The sequence below is a fragment of the Aquila chrysaetos genome, chromosome 5, assembly GCF_900496995.4.
Source record: "Aquila chrysaetos chrysaetos chromosome 5, bAquChr1.4, whole genome shotgun sequence".
NCBI classification, from domain to species: Eukaryota; Metazoa; Chordata; class Aves; order Accipitriformes; family Accipitridae; genus Aquila; species Aquila chrysaetos.
The window spans coordinates 48,516,519-48,535,487 of NC_044008.1; the positions used below are offsets into that span (position 1 = coordinate 48,516,519).

General features: G+C 40.4%; 1 protein-coding gene and 1 long non-coding RNA gene across 12 annotated transcripts in view; one reads left to right on the forward strand and one right to left on the reverse strand.

Moving 5' to 3' along the window:
• The window catches only part of DMXL2 (Dmx like 2), a 56,509-nt gene extending 55,539 nt beyond the window's left edge, over window positions 1–970 (reverse strand). For 7 of the 10 annotated variants that reach the window (XM_030014916.2, XM_041123773.1, XM_030014912.2 and 4 more), the window contains exon 1: window positions 746–968. In XM_030014916.2, the coding sequence (XP_029870776.1) occupies window positions 746–832 (87 nt within the window). In that variant the 5' untranslated portion in view covers window positions 833–968. Of the gene's footprint in view, window positions 1–745 lie in introns of all 10 variants that reach the window. The other 3 variants (XR_003923460.2, XM_041123776.1, XM_041123774.1) reach the window with 2 other exon arrangements.
• Window positions 971–1,044: 74 nt separating this feature from the next.
• The window catches only part of LOC115341622, a 298,778-nt gene continuing 280,853 nt past the window's right edge, over window positions 1,045–18,969 (forward strand). Inside the window, exons 1-3 of one of the 2 annotated variants that reach the window (XR_003923461.2) lie at window positions 1,045–1,327; window positions 4,604–5,106; window positions 5,220–5,247. This is a non-coding gene — a long non-coding RNA (uncharacterized LOC115341622). Of the gene's footprint in view, window positions 1,328–4,603; window positions 5,107–5,219; window positions 5,248–18,969 lie in introns of those variants that run through there. The other variant, XR_003923462.2, reaches the window with a different exon arrangement.

The window sequence follows — 18,969 nt, forward strand, 5'->3', positions numbered from 1 at the left end:
CTTTTCTGTTCCAGTTTAAGAGGAGCATCTGACAAGTTTGTGTTTTATTAACCACAGTAATTGAAGCCGAACGCTCATCAATAGTGGACGGGCTTCTTGAGAAGCCTAGTGGAGCAGACTACGTTCTCTTTGCAGGAGGACGATGCACACACACACACGAGAGAAAAAAAAAAAAAAAAGTACCCAGCAAAATGTGGGGACGCACAGTTTGGGGGGTTTCCCTGGCTCCCTACTCGAATTCGGAGGATCCGCGGAGCGCTCGCCAGAGGTGACGGCTGCACCCGCGGGTCCCAGCCTCCATCTGCAGCGGCACCCCGGGAAGAGCGAGCAGCGAGGCCCCTCCCGGAGGGCGTACGAGACGGTGACGCTCCGCGGCGGGGTCACGCCCGTCTCCTCCCGAGCCCTGCTGCCCGGGAGCGCCCCGAGGCCGCACAGGAGCGCTCCCACCCCACCCCGCCCCACCTACAAATAGGCCGGCTCTCACCCACCGGCCCTCGGCTCGGCTCGGCGCACCGCCCCGAGGCCCCCGCTCGTAATCCCCGCCCTAACTACCGCGCTATTTCCGACCCCGGTACAAGGGCCCGCAAACCACCCTGCCCGTACCCCCCCCCCCGCCCCGGCAGGTTAATCCCCTCCAGCCCCTCCCACCGCTCTCCTCGGGCCTACCGAACGCCCTCCCCTTCCCCCACTCTCGCCCACCTCAGCCCCGGCGCCCCCGCCTCTCCCCTGGCTTCGCCACCATTACCGTGAAGGGGATGTCCTCGACGCTGCCCACCGAGTAGCAGTTGTCCCCGGGGTTGACGGCGCCGGTGAGCACCTGGTGGAGATGCATCGCGGCTCCTCCCCGCTCTCCTGGGGACGGCAGCGCCGCGGCCGCCGCCTCCGCCGGCAAGGAGCGGACGAGACCCGGATGGCTCCGCGCTCCCGCTCGCCTCGCGGGCCGAGGCCCTGCTCGCTGCCGCCGGGAGCGCGCGCGCGCGCGAGGGAGGGCGGGCGGAGAGGCGGCGCACGCGCCGGGCAGCGCCTGAATCAGGTGAGGCGCGCGCAGGCACCGCCTCTGCGCGAGCAGCGGCCGTTGAGAAGGGCCTTGTGCGCGCGCCCGCGAGGCAGTTAAAGGGCGGGCGGGGGGGTGTGTGGGGGGGTGGCACAGCCCAGCCTGTCAGTGCGAGACCCGCCGCGAGGGGCTCGAGCCGGCAGCTCCCCGTGCCGGGCAGCCTGAGGCGGGCAGTGTCGCGGGGGAGAGAGGAGAGCGCTAGGTTTAAAAGAGAAAAAAGGGAGGGACGGCTAAGGAGCCGGGGGATGCGGTGCGCTCGGCTGATGCCTCGAGGTGAGACGGTGGCAGGGCGCCGTACGGGGGCGGGAGGGAGGAGAAAGAGGAGTCGGGGCGGGGGGGGGCAGTGGGGGTGGATTTATCTGGTGCTGCAGCGTTCCGGCCGTGAGGCGGGCTGGGGAGGCGTGTCCCCCGAATCAGGAGCGGTAAGTGTGCTGATAGGGAAGCGTCTCCCGTCTGCGGAGAGGCTGGGCAGTGCCTCGCTGGCTGGAAGTCCGCAGCTGCACCGGCGAGCCGCGCCAGCATAGCGGGCTGTGAGGGGGTGTCCTCAGGCGGTCAGGTGCTCTGTGCGCCGCAGGTGCGGGCGGTGTGCTGCCGGTCTCGCACTTCGGCCTTTTATTAGTTATATGTAGTACTTCTGAGGATGGTTTGGGTTTTCTTCCATTAAGGATCCTCACGTTTGGTCCTATCTCCAAGAGCTTATGAAGCTCTTCGGAATCCATGAGCGTCCCACCAGCTGCCAGTGATACTGCCTACAGCGGGTACGCGGAGCCTACCAGCAGCTGCTGGCCAGTGTGCTGGCTGTGCAGCGCCTATTTGATCCTTGAGGGTTTATACTTAGTTATAGATTCAAGTATGGGGCCGACGTTACGAGTCAGAACTGCTTTGTGTTAGTGAGAAAGAGACGATGTTTCAGGGTCGTTGTAAATTTCCATTCACAGAGGGTTGGTGAGAAAATTACCAATAGTTGATACTGAAAGAACACTACGAGGAGGTGGAGGACTGCCATGTTTGATTAAGGTGTTTGGTTGCATTTTATGCACATAATGTGACCTCACAGAAAATATGGTGAGGCTTTTGCCGCTTTGTTTGTGATAACTGCCAATCACTGCTGAAAACAAAAGCCTTTAAATGTGCCTATCCATTTCTGTCTCAGAGGTGTGAAGAAAGCTGGATCCTGAAAATTGTTTGGAAGGGATTCTAAACTCTGAAGGGGAGTGAGAATTACTCTGTATGCACTGTGTCATGATATAAGGAAGATTCTCCATTTTCTTGTACTAAGGTCAATATGGTAGTCTTGCAGCTGTACCACTGGTGCAATAACTGAAGCTGCAAAGCTCAATTGCCTTTAAAGTTTATGGCAGTTTTGGCTGAGTCAGGACTGCGGGATTCATCTTGCCTTATACTGCTTCTTGAAAGTGTACATCTCTTACAAAATAAATGAGTTTACGCAGAATGTAGAGGTAAATGAAGACATACTCAAGTTATCTTTGAATAGAAAAAATGTTGTCATCGTAACACTTAAGATTTTTATCTACTCCCATACTTGTTAAAGACAATCTCTTTTTAAAGGGAACAGTAGCTGGGGTGAAAGGGGAAAAAAACATTTTGATCTTCTGTTGACCTGGTTACAGATGAAACCACTATGTAATGTTCATATCCTTCCACTGATACTTACTATTCCATAACTTTTCTGATTGAAGGCTCTTCCACGTAGTATGTATGCTAACTTACAACTGATATTTATTTTTTCAAATGCATGCAACAGGACTTAGAGGCAAAAGCAGTGTGGTGTGGGGTTTGGTTTTTTTTTGTTTTTTTTTTTTTTTTTTTTTTTAAATGGGTGGAACAAAGTCCAACTGATGTCTGAAAAGACAACTGGCTTTTGAATTGGCATAGGCAGTCATAATATTAAGTAGGATGATAGGAGAACAGTATGATCTAAAGGAAAGCATTTTCCTTCCTTAGGTGTAGTAAGGCTATCTGGTTTTGGTAGCAAAAATTCTTAAGTGAAAGCAGAGAACCTGCAGGATCAGTTCAATCTTCCTGTGTAACAGACATGATGAGAGTTTGGGTTTTCAGCCCAGTCTTCTGTTACTTAATCCAAGTAAGACTGCCAGTAACTCTTGGGCATGCCAACTGTGAGAAAGACTTCCAACTTATTGCTTGGGTTGGTGAGAAACTTTTCACAGTATTTGACTTGTGTGGTACTCTAATTCCACTGAGACTTTGCTGTGGGACAGAATGTGTGTTATCCTGAAGCAGGTAACATTCCTCTTTAAGGTAAAAATGATGCTAAATTATGGGTTTAATAGTAAAATACTTTCTTTGTGGCTGTGGAAACCTATAGACATGGCTAACTCTGTGCACAGAATCATTCTGGAAGTATCTGCAGATAAGGCCTTCACATTCTTCCTGAAAACAAATATTTTCACCTGAGTTTTGCTGACATTGTTTTATTTACCTTAATTGATTCTTCCATGTTAGTGACTTAAATACATCACATTAAAGTAATTTTCATTGCATGTAACAGTGATTTCTATGTCCAAGAGCATGAAGCAATCTCTCGTGTGTGTATATATATATATATATAAAAAAAATAAAGAAAAAAAATCTAAGGAGCCTTCATTCTCTTAATTTTTCCTTTAATTCTTGACTATCTTGTTTCTTTGTTCAATTACTTTCCTTTCTTTTTAACCCTAAGAAAAAGTACCTGCAGTGCCTTTGCTGGAGTCTGTTTGCCCAGGAATTCCCTGCTTTGGCTTGAAGTTAATTGGAGTTGTGGGAGGGGAAGTTCTATTACCTCAGGAGAGTGGTTGCTGTATACAACCAAAAGGTCTATTTAATTTATGCTAATAAGCTGCCATTGGAGCTGCCTTAAGTGGAGCTTTAAGGATGTGTTAGGAAGGCTGAGGGTACTTTGCTCTTGGCTCAGTCTAGCAGGATGCATTAGATGTCCTCTCAAGACCTTGTCTGCATCACGCATGAGGATGACTGTACTGGTTTGCCTTCTGCTTCTCCAACTACAGGGAAAGGAAAAAAAAATAATAAATATATAGGTATTCAAAGGCTGAGACTTTAATCTTTTCTGCTGCTTCCAAAAAGAGAGGGAGGCAAAGGAAAGACGTCCAAATTTAGAAAACAGACACTGAACTATGCAGATGCTATGGAGAAATAACTTGGTTCTATTTGCTGTAGGAAGAAGTATTTTCACTTGGCAAAAGAAGGTGGTATTACACAAAATAATCAGAAGGGAATACCATGTTTTGATATAGAAACCATGATTATATGTACAAAAGTCTAACTATTTTTTCTAGATTTGCTCATGGGTAAAAAAATAGGAGAATTTTCTGCTTTTGGCAAAAGGTGGAGTATTTTATGGAAAGGGAGAAAATTCAAAAGACTTTACTGTGGAATTTGCATAGGGAAGAAATCCTAAAGCACATGCAAAAGAAATGTGTTGCGCACAGCCTAGGGAAAGAAAGCATGACTCATAAGAGGCATCATGCAAGATAAATGCCTATGCTGGACTGCTTCTTTTTTTTTCCAAAGGTGAAATGCTGCACTCCAGCCTTGGTATCTTGAAACCTGAAGAACACACCCTGTTTCAACCACTCCACCAGTTTTCTGTGCTCGTGAAGGCCTTTACCTTTCCACAAGAAACAGACAGCTTCTGAGCACAATGCTTTTATGATTCTGTGAATATTTTCTTCATGATCCATGATGATTGTCTGAACTCTTCTCTGGGTTCTTGAATAAATTGTATCTTTCCCTTAAGAAAAACTACTTGCCTGTTTTTCTGTAGAACTCAAATTCAGCTGTTAACTTAGCTTGGAGAACATCTGTATCAGAAATAGTGTGGCCAGCAGGAACAGGGAGGTGGTTGTTCCCCTGTACTCAGCACTGGTGAGGCTGCACCTTGAGTACTGTGTTCAGTTTTGGGCTCCTCACTACAGGAAAGACATTGAGGTGCTAGAACGTGTCCAAAGAAGACAAATGAAGCTGATGAAGCATCTAGAGCAGAAGTCTTAAGGGGAGTGGCTGAGGGAACTGGGGTTGTTTAGTCTGGAGAAAAGGAGGCTGAGGGGAGACCTTATCGCTCTCTACAACTACCTGAAAGGAGGCTGTAGTGAGGTGGGTGCTGGTCTCTTCTGTCAGGTGGCTGGAGATAGGACGAGAGGAAATGGCCTCAAGTTCAGGCAGGGGAGGTTTAGGTTGGATATTAGGAAAAATTTCTTTACTGAAAGGGTTGTCAGGTATTGGAACAGGCTGCCCAGGGAAGTGGTGGAGTCACCATCCCTGGAAGTATTCAAAAAGCACGTAGACAAGGCACTTCAGGACATGGTTTAGTGTGCATGGTTTATGGTTGGACTCGATGATCTTGAAGGTCTTTTCCAACCTAAATGAATCTATGATAATATCATGTTCTTCAATCCATGAGATGGAACACCTGTTCTCTGCTGTTACTTTCTGAACTGTAATATGGGGTTTTTTTTCTCTACCTTTGTTATTACTGATAATAACAAGATTTCCTCTGTAGCAATCTTAATTTGTGAACTGTTGTTCATTGTGTGCTTCTGTAGAAGACCTTAAAGGCATTCACCTGTGAAGGATGGTCACTTCTTCTGTACTCCTGAAAAGACCTTGCTACAGCACAATTTTTGCTTGGATGTTTTTAAAAGATCATGTTTGTGGAAACTGACAGTCTTGGTTCCTCAGGAGTATCTAAATGCTGAACGCTTTTGGCAGTGCATAAGTGTCTAAACATTTCCCCCTGTCTGGACCCTTAGTGGCCTGTAGAGTCATCACCCACACTTTCAATTTTAAATGATAACAAAATAAAACCCAATAGCATTAAAAATTGCAGCAAAAATGAAACTTTTCAATAATTCTTTTAAACCACAATCAGGTACTCGTGGAGGAAAGAACTAATGATTAAAAATTCTAATTCCTTAAATGGTGGAATAAGGAAAAGGGCAGATAGTTTAAACAGCACAGAGGAGTTGAGGCACTTATGAAGGTGCTGAATTTTTCCATGGCTAAGGAGAAAGCTATGTCTAGGAATGCTGTCTGTTAATTCTCTTCAGAAGCTTCAAGGCTTTTGTTTTCTTGCTAGTCTGTCTAAACATGATGGCAGTTCCAGACCAGTAGAATTTTTTTTAGGAAGTGGGGTGGGATTTTTCTAAGGAATTATGGAGTTGTTTGGTGATTGTTCAGTTGTAAGTACTTAGATGCTAAGAAAGCAGAGACAGAATAAGCATAAATTACTCCTAATAGTGATATCTGGCATGACATTGGACTTTAATGACATAGCGTTAAGTATTAACTAGTTCCATTGACTGAATTTATTCTGTGTGGTCTCTGCTAAATGCTTATGTTGTACAGAAATTTAGTGAAACTTTTAGTGAACAAACATGTTTAGAATAATGTTCTGAGTGTCTGGATCCTAATCTATGGTAGGAGGCACTGTTGTTTTAATATAAATATTTTTCTTGAGGCAAAAGAATTAATACTTTGTACTCTTGCAGTTCTGATCATCTGTGTATCTTGCTTTATATATGTCTTTCAAGCACCTGGAAAATAGAATCCCTCCAGTGAAATCACAAATGACTGCGTGCAATTAATTCTAAGTACGTGTTCTTTAACTTCCACTCTAAATGATGGTTTAGTAGAATGACAAATGATTTTTTTGTCAATTGCACACAAATAACTTTCCTGACATATGAACAAGCATTCTGTATCAGACTGAGTGTTCTGATGCCACTAGGCATATATGAAAGATGTTCTGGGGATTCCCTCTGGTCATCTTTTATTGAGGAAAAAAACCCAAAACAAACCTCAAATGCATACCGAGTCATATTGTGCTGCAGCAAAGATTTCAATTCTGCATCTCTCAAAGGCAGACATTTCTGTCCTTAAGGAGGTAATGAAAGGTGTTGCATGGGGTTTTGTAGCACAGACTCATATCGAGGAACTGGAGGACACCAGTTCCAAGATTCCTATTACAAACTTCTCATGACAGTGTTTTTAGGCACAGACCAGATCTTCAACACCAACCCTTTTATAAATACCATAGGAACAATTCTGCAGTGAAGGTTGAGGAAGACTTGAATTAAAAGCCTTTCTGGGGAACTTAAACCAAAATATTTTGGATTTACATTTGAAAAGCTTATCATCATTTTAGGTTTGCGTTGCTTTCTTAGTAGCTCTTGTACTGTGTCTTTCTTCAACTTCAGGGTGCCTTGTCATGAATACATCCTAACTTTATAAGATAACTATTATACTTCTAATGAGAAAAAGAATCTGTAAGGGAATGCTTTTTCTCTTGTGTTATTTTCATTTTGCTTTCCACGTGGTACTCTTCTTGAATTTTACTGGCACTTATGTAGACTATATTTAAAACATGTGCATCTGCATGTTACATGCTGTGTCATTTTGCCTAACTTATTTTCTATTGGTACCTGAATGTATCCTAAACCAACATATTCTTAAGACGCACTGGCTTTTGGTAAGAATTTAACTACCTCGAGCCTATTGTAATTCTATATATGCTTCAAAAGATTGTTGTATGGGTTTTTAAGTTGTAAGTAAAAACAACCAAGCTTGTAACATTATAGCTGTCACTTTTGCTTGTGTTGAACTGCAGATGCAAATAAAGTGTGCAATTGTTTATGGATTTAGCTGTTGAAAAACAGCTCTTATTTTCTTCTGTTTTCAATATTAAAACCAGTAAACACTATATTTCAATGTAAAGGTATATTTGCACTGGGTGAGGAAGAAGAGTGGAAACAGTATCCACACTGTTTAATTGTTCTTTGTAGGCTCAGCAGAGTCTCTGAAGAGCATGTGTGAGCAACAGCTCCTGTAGAGCACCTAGCTAGGTCTTTCAAACTGCCCTCTGGAACATCTTACTAGTTTCTTGACTATACAGGGAATACATGATGAAAAGAGGTGTGTAAAATAAGACTGTGAATTTGCCCCTTGTGCAACATCTCACAGTTCAGTGTAATTGATGTACCATGCCAATTGCTGGGGTTTAATTTGGTCTGGTAGCTTTTTGAGGATCTAATCATTAACTCCTAAGTACTCATGTCTGTAGCACAAACTTCGTGACCTTGTTGATGCTCTAGCTGAACCCTTGCTAATTAATCTAATAGCATTTTCTTGTGTTGAGAACAACAGTGCAATGTATCTATATGGGCTGTGGCTAAGGCAGTATGAATGTGTTTACTGTGTGTAATTTTGGGACCACAAGTATTTAATTTGCTTTATGCATTTCCAGTGAGCCTGTCAGGACAAATGTGAATCATTTGAAGTAAAATAGTTTTCAATATTCCTTCTTACTAACATAACTCTGAGGCATCTCTCACCAGCTCTGCTTAGTGATGAAATTTATTTTTAAAATTTGAGGGAGGTTCTCATGTCTGATTGACTTTTTAAAAGCTTGGGATATAGAACAGAGCACATATTTAGTAATAACTGGGACTGTATGAGAGTCTGATATTCTCCCCCCCCCCCCCCCCATCAACCAGAGTAAAAAGGTGAAAATACAAAATCTCCTGTGAAATGGAAAATTTTTTTAAAAATTCCTTTTAGAAATTTTTATTTTTTCAAACACTTCTACTTTGGCTGCCTTGCAGCCCTAAGAAGCAAAGAACTGATATGCTTCTCCAGCTGAAAACTAAATTCATTGGAATCAGTTCCACTGAATATTATTCAGCTGTTTTTTACCCATTCTAAAATAGTCTTAGTGAAGTAAACTTTAGGAAGTAGTGAGCAACAGTAACATCAATGAGCAGTCTTTCAGTGAGTTAGGTTTGAGTTACTGGCATTTTCTTAATGAAAGAAATGTCAAATTATAATTTTTAGTATTTTTTTAGATGAAAAAAACATTTGAGAGGCAGAGTCCTGTGTTCAGTGTCAATTGTGAATTGCCTGATTAGGAAAGGGACTGACATGTATTTGCTTGATGTTTGACTCAATGACTTCTGATGAATGGGACTTCTAGATGCTACTTATGTATAAGTGCTAGTAGCTGAAGTGGCAAGTGGGCAAGTTTACTCAGAGCACTTGGATACTTGCTCAGAAAAATAGACTGGGATGTTACTGTTCTTTGCTTTTTTGACAGTGAACAGGTAAGATCTTCAATGTATGTCCTGAGGAGCTTGCAATTGAAGTTGGTATCTTGATTTATATTGTTGCTGTGGTTTTTTTCAAAGTATTAAAAAGCCCTGCAACTGAGACCTCCAGATACCCTTTCTCACTGAGCCCATTTAGTCATAGCGTATTTTACCTAGAACTGTAGCTATCCTAATTTCTTTTTCAGGAAGGCAGAGGATTGTCATCTTTGCATGGGGGAGTTAGTGAGCCATAACTGCCATGGAGTTCACTGAACTTCAGCAGCGGTTTCTTGGTTTAACACCTGCTCATAATTTGTGTCCACAGAAAAGCCTTTGAAAATTTCTTGCAGTAATACATAAAAAGCATTAATTTTTAAGGTATACGCACTATATATTTGTAAATTACATTCTCAAAGTGGCATCTAAGGAGCATATCTCAAGAGCGAAGTGCAAGCTACGTGCTCAGTTGCTAAAATAAATCATGCATCACGTAAGGTTTCTCAGAGGTAGCGGTAAGTTTAAGGATGACGTGATCTGCAAGGCTCTATGGACTTCATAGTTTTGAACTGGTGACTGATTTATTTTGTGGGATTTGTATTACTCATAACAAATAATAAAAAGCAAGTTACTGATTACAATAAACTAAATATATTTCCCAGATTAGGTATGGAACAACTCAGTTCTTTGTAGTCTCTCTCCAAAGAATGTGAGAGGTCAGTACAGCTTTCTAACTGTGAAGATTCTCAATGCAGAGACAGTTAAGGATTGTTGATTCCTTCGTCAACATATTGATAAGGAACATGTGAGTTTTACTCTAGTCTTCAAACTGATCTGCAGAATGCTGCAGTACATCTTAAAGTGAAATTTGCTTGAGTCGTATTATATAGCATTGAGAATCTCTAGGATTATTTTGGGATTGTTAACTGTGTGTTCTGATCTTGCAGACAATTCTGAGATTGTAATAAAGATGTATGCTTATGAAAAACATCCTCTCGGTTCCTACAACTGCGAACAGGATATGAGAAATGAACTGAATGCTAGCCATGATTAATTATGCCATGGAACGAATTCACTGAATGTGCACTCTGGCTATCCAGTCTTATACCTTAAATTAAGTCAAGATAAAAGGTGAAATTTGGGCCTAAATAAATGAATAGTTCTTGCCAGTGACTTGGTTGGTGGGAAGAATGTTTCAGGTTTTCTTTGTGTATATTTCTTTGAGATTTTCTTGTGCTTTCTTAGCTCATGTCCTACCCCCCCCAACCCTGATTTCTCCTTTCCTGTCACCCCCCCCCCCCCCCCCCCCCCCCCAAACTCTTGAATTCCCAAACTCAGTTTAATCAAATGCTGAAGTCCCTTGAACATATGTTGGAAATTCTTGACAGGGTAGAGAAAAGAGACTTTAATTAGGCCTCCACTGATAGAAAAGCTGCAGTGAGAGGCCAACAGTTCTGTCTTGTTTGGCACAGGAGGAAAGTGGATGTCAGTACCTTCAGTTAGAGGAAGGAAGTGATGGTGTTAAAGAGAAGGTTGATGTCACAAGGGACATGGCAGGGCAGTAAGAAGGGGACTGAGGAGGTGGCAGGCCATGGCAAGCTTCATTTGATCCACTGCTGATGTAACAACTCATCTCACAGAAAAGGGGTCCTCTAGTGTTACCAGCCAAATGCATGTGGCAGTTGGTTTCTTGACCTATCTCAGCTTCCGTTTCTTTTGGCTAAATTAGAATGGGTGAATTAGGGTTATCTGCTTTTGCCTGAAAAACAGGGGGAAATGTTCATTTTGTAGTTGTCGAAGGAGTGATGAAAAAACTAGCTGTTCATTTTGTACAATGTAAGGAGAAGCTAGTATTGAACACTCATTACCATTGAGTAGAGAGTGTTATGTGCCAAACACCTCTGACAGGTCAGCAATGCATACATGTGTTCTGAGGCTGTGCACAGGAGTAAATGAGCAAAACGGTGGTGATATTTGCCAGCAGCGTGATATGGAAATGCTGCCCACTGCATCACATAGATCTCCTACCATCTGTTCACAAAGGTTTGCTGCATTGAGAGGTGCAGAAAATTGTATAATTTTCCTTATGTTAAAGTTTGTGGAAAAACTTACTTTTGTTTTTTCTCTGGATATTTATTTTCTCTGAATTCAGGTTAAGTCTCTTTATTCTTCATATTTTGAAATTTCCATGGATGTTGTAAATTTAAGTAAAGGAGCCTTAGTTAAGTAAATAATATTTTCTTCCCTATCTGATCAACATTGATTTTTTTTTTCTTTGCTATTCCAGCAAATATGTAAGCTCAGTAATTAAGGTAGCAGGACAAGCAGTCTGTTATGTGGATCATATGGTATTTTTTTCTATCATCTTATTGATAATGCACCCAAAAGGGATCATTTCACAATGACCTTGTAGTCATAGTTATCAGATGGTTTATATTTTTATTTTTAGAGTTAAGCAGATCAAATAGAATAATCACAATCACTGCCACATTTGTACTGATGGGTGTTTGCCATTATTCTTGGCCAAATAACATATTTTAACCAGTATTATTTTTCATACTGACCATGCAGCCCAACTAAGGCTGTGGGGTGGTCTGTTTGTATAGGGTCTCAGACTACCAGCCTTTAATATCAGATACTATATTGTAAAGGTAGGGTCAACTGGTCTTAAATACAAGTTTTTATTAAGACAACTAGCTGTGTAATAGCAAGTATGAGTAGGGCCATTCAGCATCTTTGACTATTTTTCCATCTGCAGATAACTGTTTGGACTCCAGCTGTGCTGTATTACTGAACCATAGTGAAAGACCTGATGTACAGCATATGGGATCTGTAAGCAGTATATTCTGATGTTCAAATGGTCTCTAGTTTTCTCTATCCCAACACCTCTTTGTGCCTCATTAATCTGTTCTGGAGTCATCAGCTTTCACTTAGCTAAAGAATCTGTTAGTGTTTTGCTGGTGATGAGAAGAGTAGTTGCAACCTCTTACCTTCTGCCTCTCCTCTCTGGGGATCCCTGGAGCTGGAGACATCCAGGTTGAACTTCTGTGTTTTCCAACTGCTTTTTACCAGTAGCACCACGGTACACCTCAGCTGTTGCTGCGAGTAGTGGGTTAGGTCAACCTTGAATTTGGCCTGCTTTGTATCAAAGAGCCAAAGTAATGCTGGCAGGCTCAAGAGCAGTCGAGTGCTCTCCATTTGGTTCTTGAACTGGGCCCAGTGCCAGCTCAAAGATTAATTATTCCCATTATGTCTTGGTCCGAAATAAATAAAAACATTGAAAAGGGGAGATGCCTAGGAGAGATGGTTCAGCATTGCAAATGACTGTATTATTTGGTCCTGCTATGACCAAGAAATGTAGTAGATATAAATCAGCTACTTTGCAATCTAGTTGTAATTTATTATGGTTTATACAGCTTAATTTGATGCTTGGGTGCTTAGACCTCTAGCACCAGTGTAAATTCTCCATCTGTGCAGTTGTACTAATGAAGTAAAGAACTCAGATTAATTTATAGAGCTGGCTGTTGACCGGAATCCCAGTTCTGAAGAAAACGCTGAAACGTTTTAGTGAAAAAATATAAACCAGAACAACTATGAAGCAGGAATTAAAAAACTCAAAGAAATGTTCAAGTAATAATTCTAAGTATTTGGGAGTATCAGATGCTGAGCTGCCTGAAGTGTGATTTCCCCACCACCACCACCTAAGGTGCATAACTTGGGAAACCTGGGAGGTGATGCTGCAAAAGCACCAGGAATCCTTTCCAGTTCCAACTGCACAGACTGAAAGTGACTCTAACATATTTTTTTTTTAAATGGGGAAAAGAGGTGAGAGGATTTAGGTATTTTGCTATATAGAGCCCAAAGATCTAAGGGAATTATCCTGTTATCTGCACTTTTGTTCAGTCATTTTACAGTCATGTTGACCAGCTATACATTTTGTATTTTTCTGATGGTAAAAGACATATATGCAATATATATAAATTGCCAATGCATTTAAAAAACCATATCTACAATATAGGTCCATTTCTAAACTTTGGTCTCTTGACTGCTCCAACTTCCAGGGAACAGAGTGATTGAATGTTGCTGGCTTTTTCTCTTGTTTCCAGCTGAGAGAAACTGAACAGATGGGAGTGGGAGAAACAATGACAAACCAGCACAGACAGTGTGATTAATTTGTTGTTGGGGTTTTTTTTGTTTGTTTGTTTGTTTTTAATTTGTGAGGACAGGGCAATTACTGCAGAAATGGCAGCAAAAATGTACAAGTATGTTTTGCATGTTGTTTGTCCGTGCCTCAAATTTCTTCAGTTGCTACCTGGATGCAGTGGGAAGGGAAATTGTGCTACCATATTTAGAAAGGGTTGCATCCATAAGGCAATACAACCACCAGCATTTCAGAACTCTGCCAGATGGTGTTAGCTGTGAGCAAGTCCTGTGATTCATTTGGTAAAATGCTTGTCATGGCAACCGAGGAGCTTCAGACTCGTTGGTCAAGTCAATGGTAGAAACTACCATTGGTCTCACCAGATATGACGCTGGACATAAAAGAAATGTCTCATGATGCTACTTTTCAGCCTGGTTACTGTGTCCAGTGAGATGCAATTGTAAATTGTTTTTGCTTGTAGTTCCATCTCAGGGTTCAGCTGACCTTAAGTTTGCTATTTCAAAAACCTGAAATATCTACTAAAAAAATATCAAAATTATTCACTAAATTTTCCTTTACCTTGTGTTTACGGTAACTGATCAAAGGAAAAATGAGTTTTCACTTTCATTAAATTCTCTCCTCCCCATTTTGGAATAAGCAGTAGGAAGAGTAGCCCAGAAATGGGGTATCTAGTAGAACCACCAAAAAGAAGGGGTGGGGGAAGGCTGGAACAATGCTGGATTCTTTTCTTCAAATACCTTTTTGGGGACAAGATCTGGAAGGTGGTATTCTGATGATCTATGCTAGCCAAAAAATATACCTTTGTATAGCTTTGTTCTCAGTTATGCTGTTCTCAAACACTTACTATTCAGTTTCTAATTTAGTGTCTGAAAGTTCAAATCTGTCCCTCCTTGCTAGTAATTAGTAAGTAGCAATACTGCAAAATAGATCAGAATAATTTCCCAAGGAATACTCTGGTAGCTGCCTTGGAAAAATGACTAAGCATCCTCAGAGGCAACATCACATAATGTGTTATGTTCCAGAAAGGACATATGCTGACAGAATGGATGTCTAGAGACACACATCAGAAGCCTTTCAGACTTTTTATACACTTTTATAAGTTAAAGAAAATATCTCTAGGGACATAGATGGTTGCAAACCAACTCCCCTCCCACCCGTAAAACTGAAAGAGTATGAAAACCATGGAATATCCAAGGCTATTGCAATTTACATGGTCAGAATCACCTATTTAGGAATAGGGCTTCCTATGTCAAGAAGTGACTATGGAACAATTTTGCTTTCCTCAATTTTCAAGAGAGAGACAAGATCTTCAGCTTTCACTAGTAGTGCAAGTCAGGCTTTTAGCTCTGTTTTTTTCTAGAAGTGTGTGGTTTTTGCTGTTGTGGAATTGACAGATGCCTGAGAACCTTCAGTTATGAAGTCATTTTTCTGATCCCAGAATGTTTTTCTTGATACTGTACTCAAGAAAAGTGTGTTTAGAAACCCTGTGCCAAAGAGATACTTTGGACCTTAGTTAATGTACACCAGCACTGCTTTGCTGTCTTTTAACTATATCTGGTTACATCATTTCAGGATGATTCTCAATGTCATTAAAATGTCATCCAAATATATATCTATATTTTCTTTATGCATACATACGTATCACTTAATAAGAACATAAAATAAATATTTTTAGTATCTAATGAAAAATGTAGGTATGGAGAAAAATTGCAAGATAACTTTGCTAGCTTGTCTGTGCTTTATTTTGACCAGACTGCTTCTGTTCATGTCATCTTGCCAGGTTTCTTGGAGTGAGTAATACATGCTGAATGTTAAAGTTGCATAGCACTGGGGAAAGGGAAGCAGTAACATACATATATTGTGTACATACACATTACATATGTATTGTCTACATATGACCCTATAGAATTGCATGTTAGATATCTGATGTTAAAATGAAATCACAGAATACTAGAGGAAAGGGAAACAAACATTCTATCTTCTGTCAGTCAGCATACAGTTTTCACAAAGGGAAGCCTTTATTAAGCAGGACAGGATGAGTTTGGAATGATGTATGGAAGAGATGGAACCACTGGTGATTGTATAAAACTTTATACTGAGGTGTACTGTTATTAGTGTAACATTTTTGTATTCCTCACATTTAATGTATTCTAGCAAGATTGTGAAAAAAAGTAGAAAATTTATTCCTTTTGAATAATAATCAATTTTCAAGTATCAAGGGATTAGATAATGCTCTACTTTTTACCAACTAAAATATCAACGAGAATAAAAATTAGAATTACTAATGAGAAAAGAAAGTGCTTAAACTGCAAGGATAAACTTGATCTCAGTAGTTTTACAGTGATGTTTTCCCACCTGATCCTTCCAAAATCAAAAAAACTATTTAGGTATTACACTTAGAAAACTGAATATTGTTCAACTCTGGCAGAAATTATATCTTATTCTATAGTGAAAACACTTTTAAAAGGTTGATTTTGTCCTGAACGATTTATTGTTTGTATATCTTTTGTTAAGCGATTAGCAAGCTGACAACCTGACACTTGACAAACCCCTTCCCTAAACCTGATGAAAGAAAATCCTTTTAATTCATTTGCTTTATTCAGGCTAAAATAGAGCATTGCTTGTGGCAAGTTAATTTACTGGCAGCAAAAAAAGAACTAGTTTATAGAATCTCACCTCTAAACCTCATTTACAGATCAGCCACACAGATATACAAAGCACAGTGAAAAGTTCTTGTCAGTGCTGGATTTTAGTATCAGTTGATAAAAAAAAAAAAAAAAATTATAACAAAGTATCTGTTGATTTTTACCATAGGAACACATCGGCTTTTTTGTTCTATTTGACACCAACTAATTAGGTTGGTCTGTTCTCAGAATGACTGCATAGAAACAGTTGCTTTCATGTATTGTTATTCTATGGCAGGATTTCCTTGCTTGCTAAATTGAATCCTATTCAGAGCTGAGGCAGAGATAGTATTGATTCTTGGGAAAACACACAGAGCTCCTGAGATTCTGTACTCCCCTTTATTCATCTGTTTAAATTTAATGCTCATCCTAAATATTGCGGGTATTTTATGAAGGCTTGGGGATTGCCAAGCATGCTGAAATATTTCCACCAGAAAATACACGTAAAATGCAATAACTTGCTGCCTTTTTTATAGAACATTAGTGACACCCAGTGGTTATATTCGGTTATGGACTAATATACATTACAAAATTTATGCTAAGCCTCTCTTCCTTATAAAAACTGGAGCTCAGAGAACCCATGGAAAAACTGTTTGAGGTCCATGTGCCTTTGTCAGTTATATATTCTGCATATACTTTAGGCTCACAAGTTTGAATAAGCTTAAGTAAAGGGAATGAAGAAAAAAAAAGGCACTTAAAACTTGTTTTGAAATGGTTCTCACTTTATCACAGACTTAATGACATTGGGGAAAATGTTCTTCTTGTGCTGTAAGGAATGCACTCCTTTTCCGCCTTCTTTCATTCTCTTCCCTACCTCCCCTCTTTATTTCATAATTTAAAATAGTACACTGTATTAACATATGATTTATTCTTCTCTTCTGCTATGGCTTAGGTAACTCTGTACAGAAAACTGGGTTTACTATTTTACGCTACTGTCATTCCCCTTTTGTACCTTGCTTGTTTTTCTAGGACTTGATTTGTTGTTTTGCATATACATTTAATAATTGATTAATGTTTGCAAGGTGTTTTGAAATTATGAGTCATAAACTATTTATCTTTTTACTATGTCAACTTATTTGTTGCCTTATTCACAAGCAAAACCTGCTGCTGAAGTCAGTGAGAGTTTTGTCCTACTAAGTTCCTTAGGATTAATTTTTTTTATTTAACCTGTAGCAAGAGGTCTGAGAACTTGTCTAAAACCTCAGACTTGGAAATAAATCTCCTAAATATGGATGGTCCCAAGGGTAGTGATTCCAGCAGAAGATATGAGAGGGCCAGACAGCAGGACTTCATACCCCAGCAACACAAAGGTGATATGCTCTTACTAGTACCCTTCTGGGCCTTAGAAATTTGGAGGAAGGAAAAGAAGAGTTGGGGGAGGCAGGAAGGGGGAAGGTAATCTAATGCATATAGAAACTTAGCTTATGAGTCTGTCCCTGTACAGCTAGGGGATGATGTAAGCTTTAAGCTTTGTGAGGAAGATTTGGTTTCAATTCCTTACTTTTACATGTACTTGGGCAAGTCGTATAGTTCTAAATATGTCTGGTCTTCATCTGTAAAATGGTGATATCAGTGTTTCCCTGGTTTTGAGAACAAATATACTAAAGCCTAGTGACAGTATTTTTTTATGGGAGCCAGGCCAGTGCAGTGTGCAGGTGCTTGATCTGGTGGACCTAATCCATGCCTCCTCTCTCACTGAGAAAGGAAAATGAATCTTTCACTGATAGGAAGTAAAAAAAAAAAAAGGGGGGGGGGGGGGAAGGCTTTGTGGAGGAGAAAGCCTGTTGGCATTGATTTTAATCAGGATGAAATCCTACTGCTTCTAGGGAAGACTAGAATTCTTAAGACTTCCTTCAAAGGCAGGCATCATTTATCAAGCATAGTAAACCCAGCAGTTTCTTTTATCTCTATTTTAGAAGGAAAGCTTAGCTAGGATGACTTACAACCTTATTTCAGTGTCATTGCCTTTGTATGAATTTGTTCAAAACTTCTATTACCTTTGTTTCTTAAAATGGAACATCAGTATGTTTCTTGCCTGGCAGTGTGCTAGTCCCTTTTCAGAAGATGCTAAGGGTAATCTGAGAGAGCATGGCTGCACTTCTTCAGCATCTGTTTCACAAGAGATGCTGTTGTTGTGAAGGGGCTGATTTTGAGTCTTGGAATGAGCAGCAAAATGAACTGACCATAAACCTGAAAATAGTCACTCAGCCCTCAAAGTTTCTCTCTTGAGCATGTAGTATCTATAGCCCTTACTGTCCATTTCTGTGTAATATTGATCAATTTAGAACAGGTAATATTTCCATTCAGATTGGCTAGTACTCTGCTTTATGATTGCAGAGGAGAATCCATGAAATCAAAATAAGGCCAGTGTGGGATTGATTTTCTTATATCTGTCTTACTTTATCAAGACTTGAGCTGAAATATTCAAATATAATTTTTTTTCAGATACATGCCTTTAACTACAGAATATATTTATCATATCTCCCAGGGAAATGAATACCATGAGGAGCTATTTAATCATGAGCATGGAGATTGCTCTGCAGATTGCTGTGCTCTGACAGTGCCAGTGAAGATGGAATAAGAAAAATAATGCTGGGAAACAAGGTGTCAGATTCATAGGTACTTACAAAACAGTAAACATAGCCTGTACTTTCTAAACAACACAACAAGAAATATGTACAGAGGGAAGCAATAGCATCTGTTTTTATTAACTAAACTTAGCAATATAAAATTAAAATTTTAACTTGTAGTTCTTTGTGATGCCTGATACATCTCATCATCTTATCAATACTGGGAGGAGGCAGCCTTGTTGAGGAGATGGGAATTAAGAATATTTTGAAGGAGGCTGAGTTGTTTAATCCTCTTTTACATTTAAAGTACTGAGCATATATTCAGTTAGGCTATGAAGCTTGATGGACAGTCACTGTCAGTCAGCTCCAAACCTCTAAAAACTCA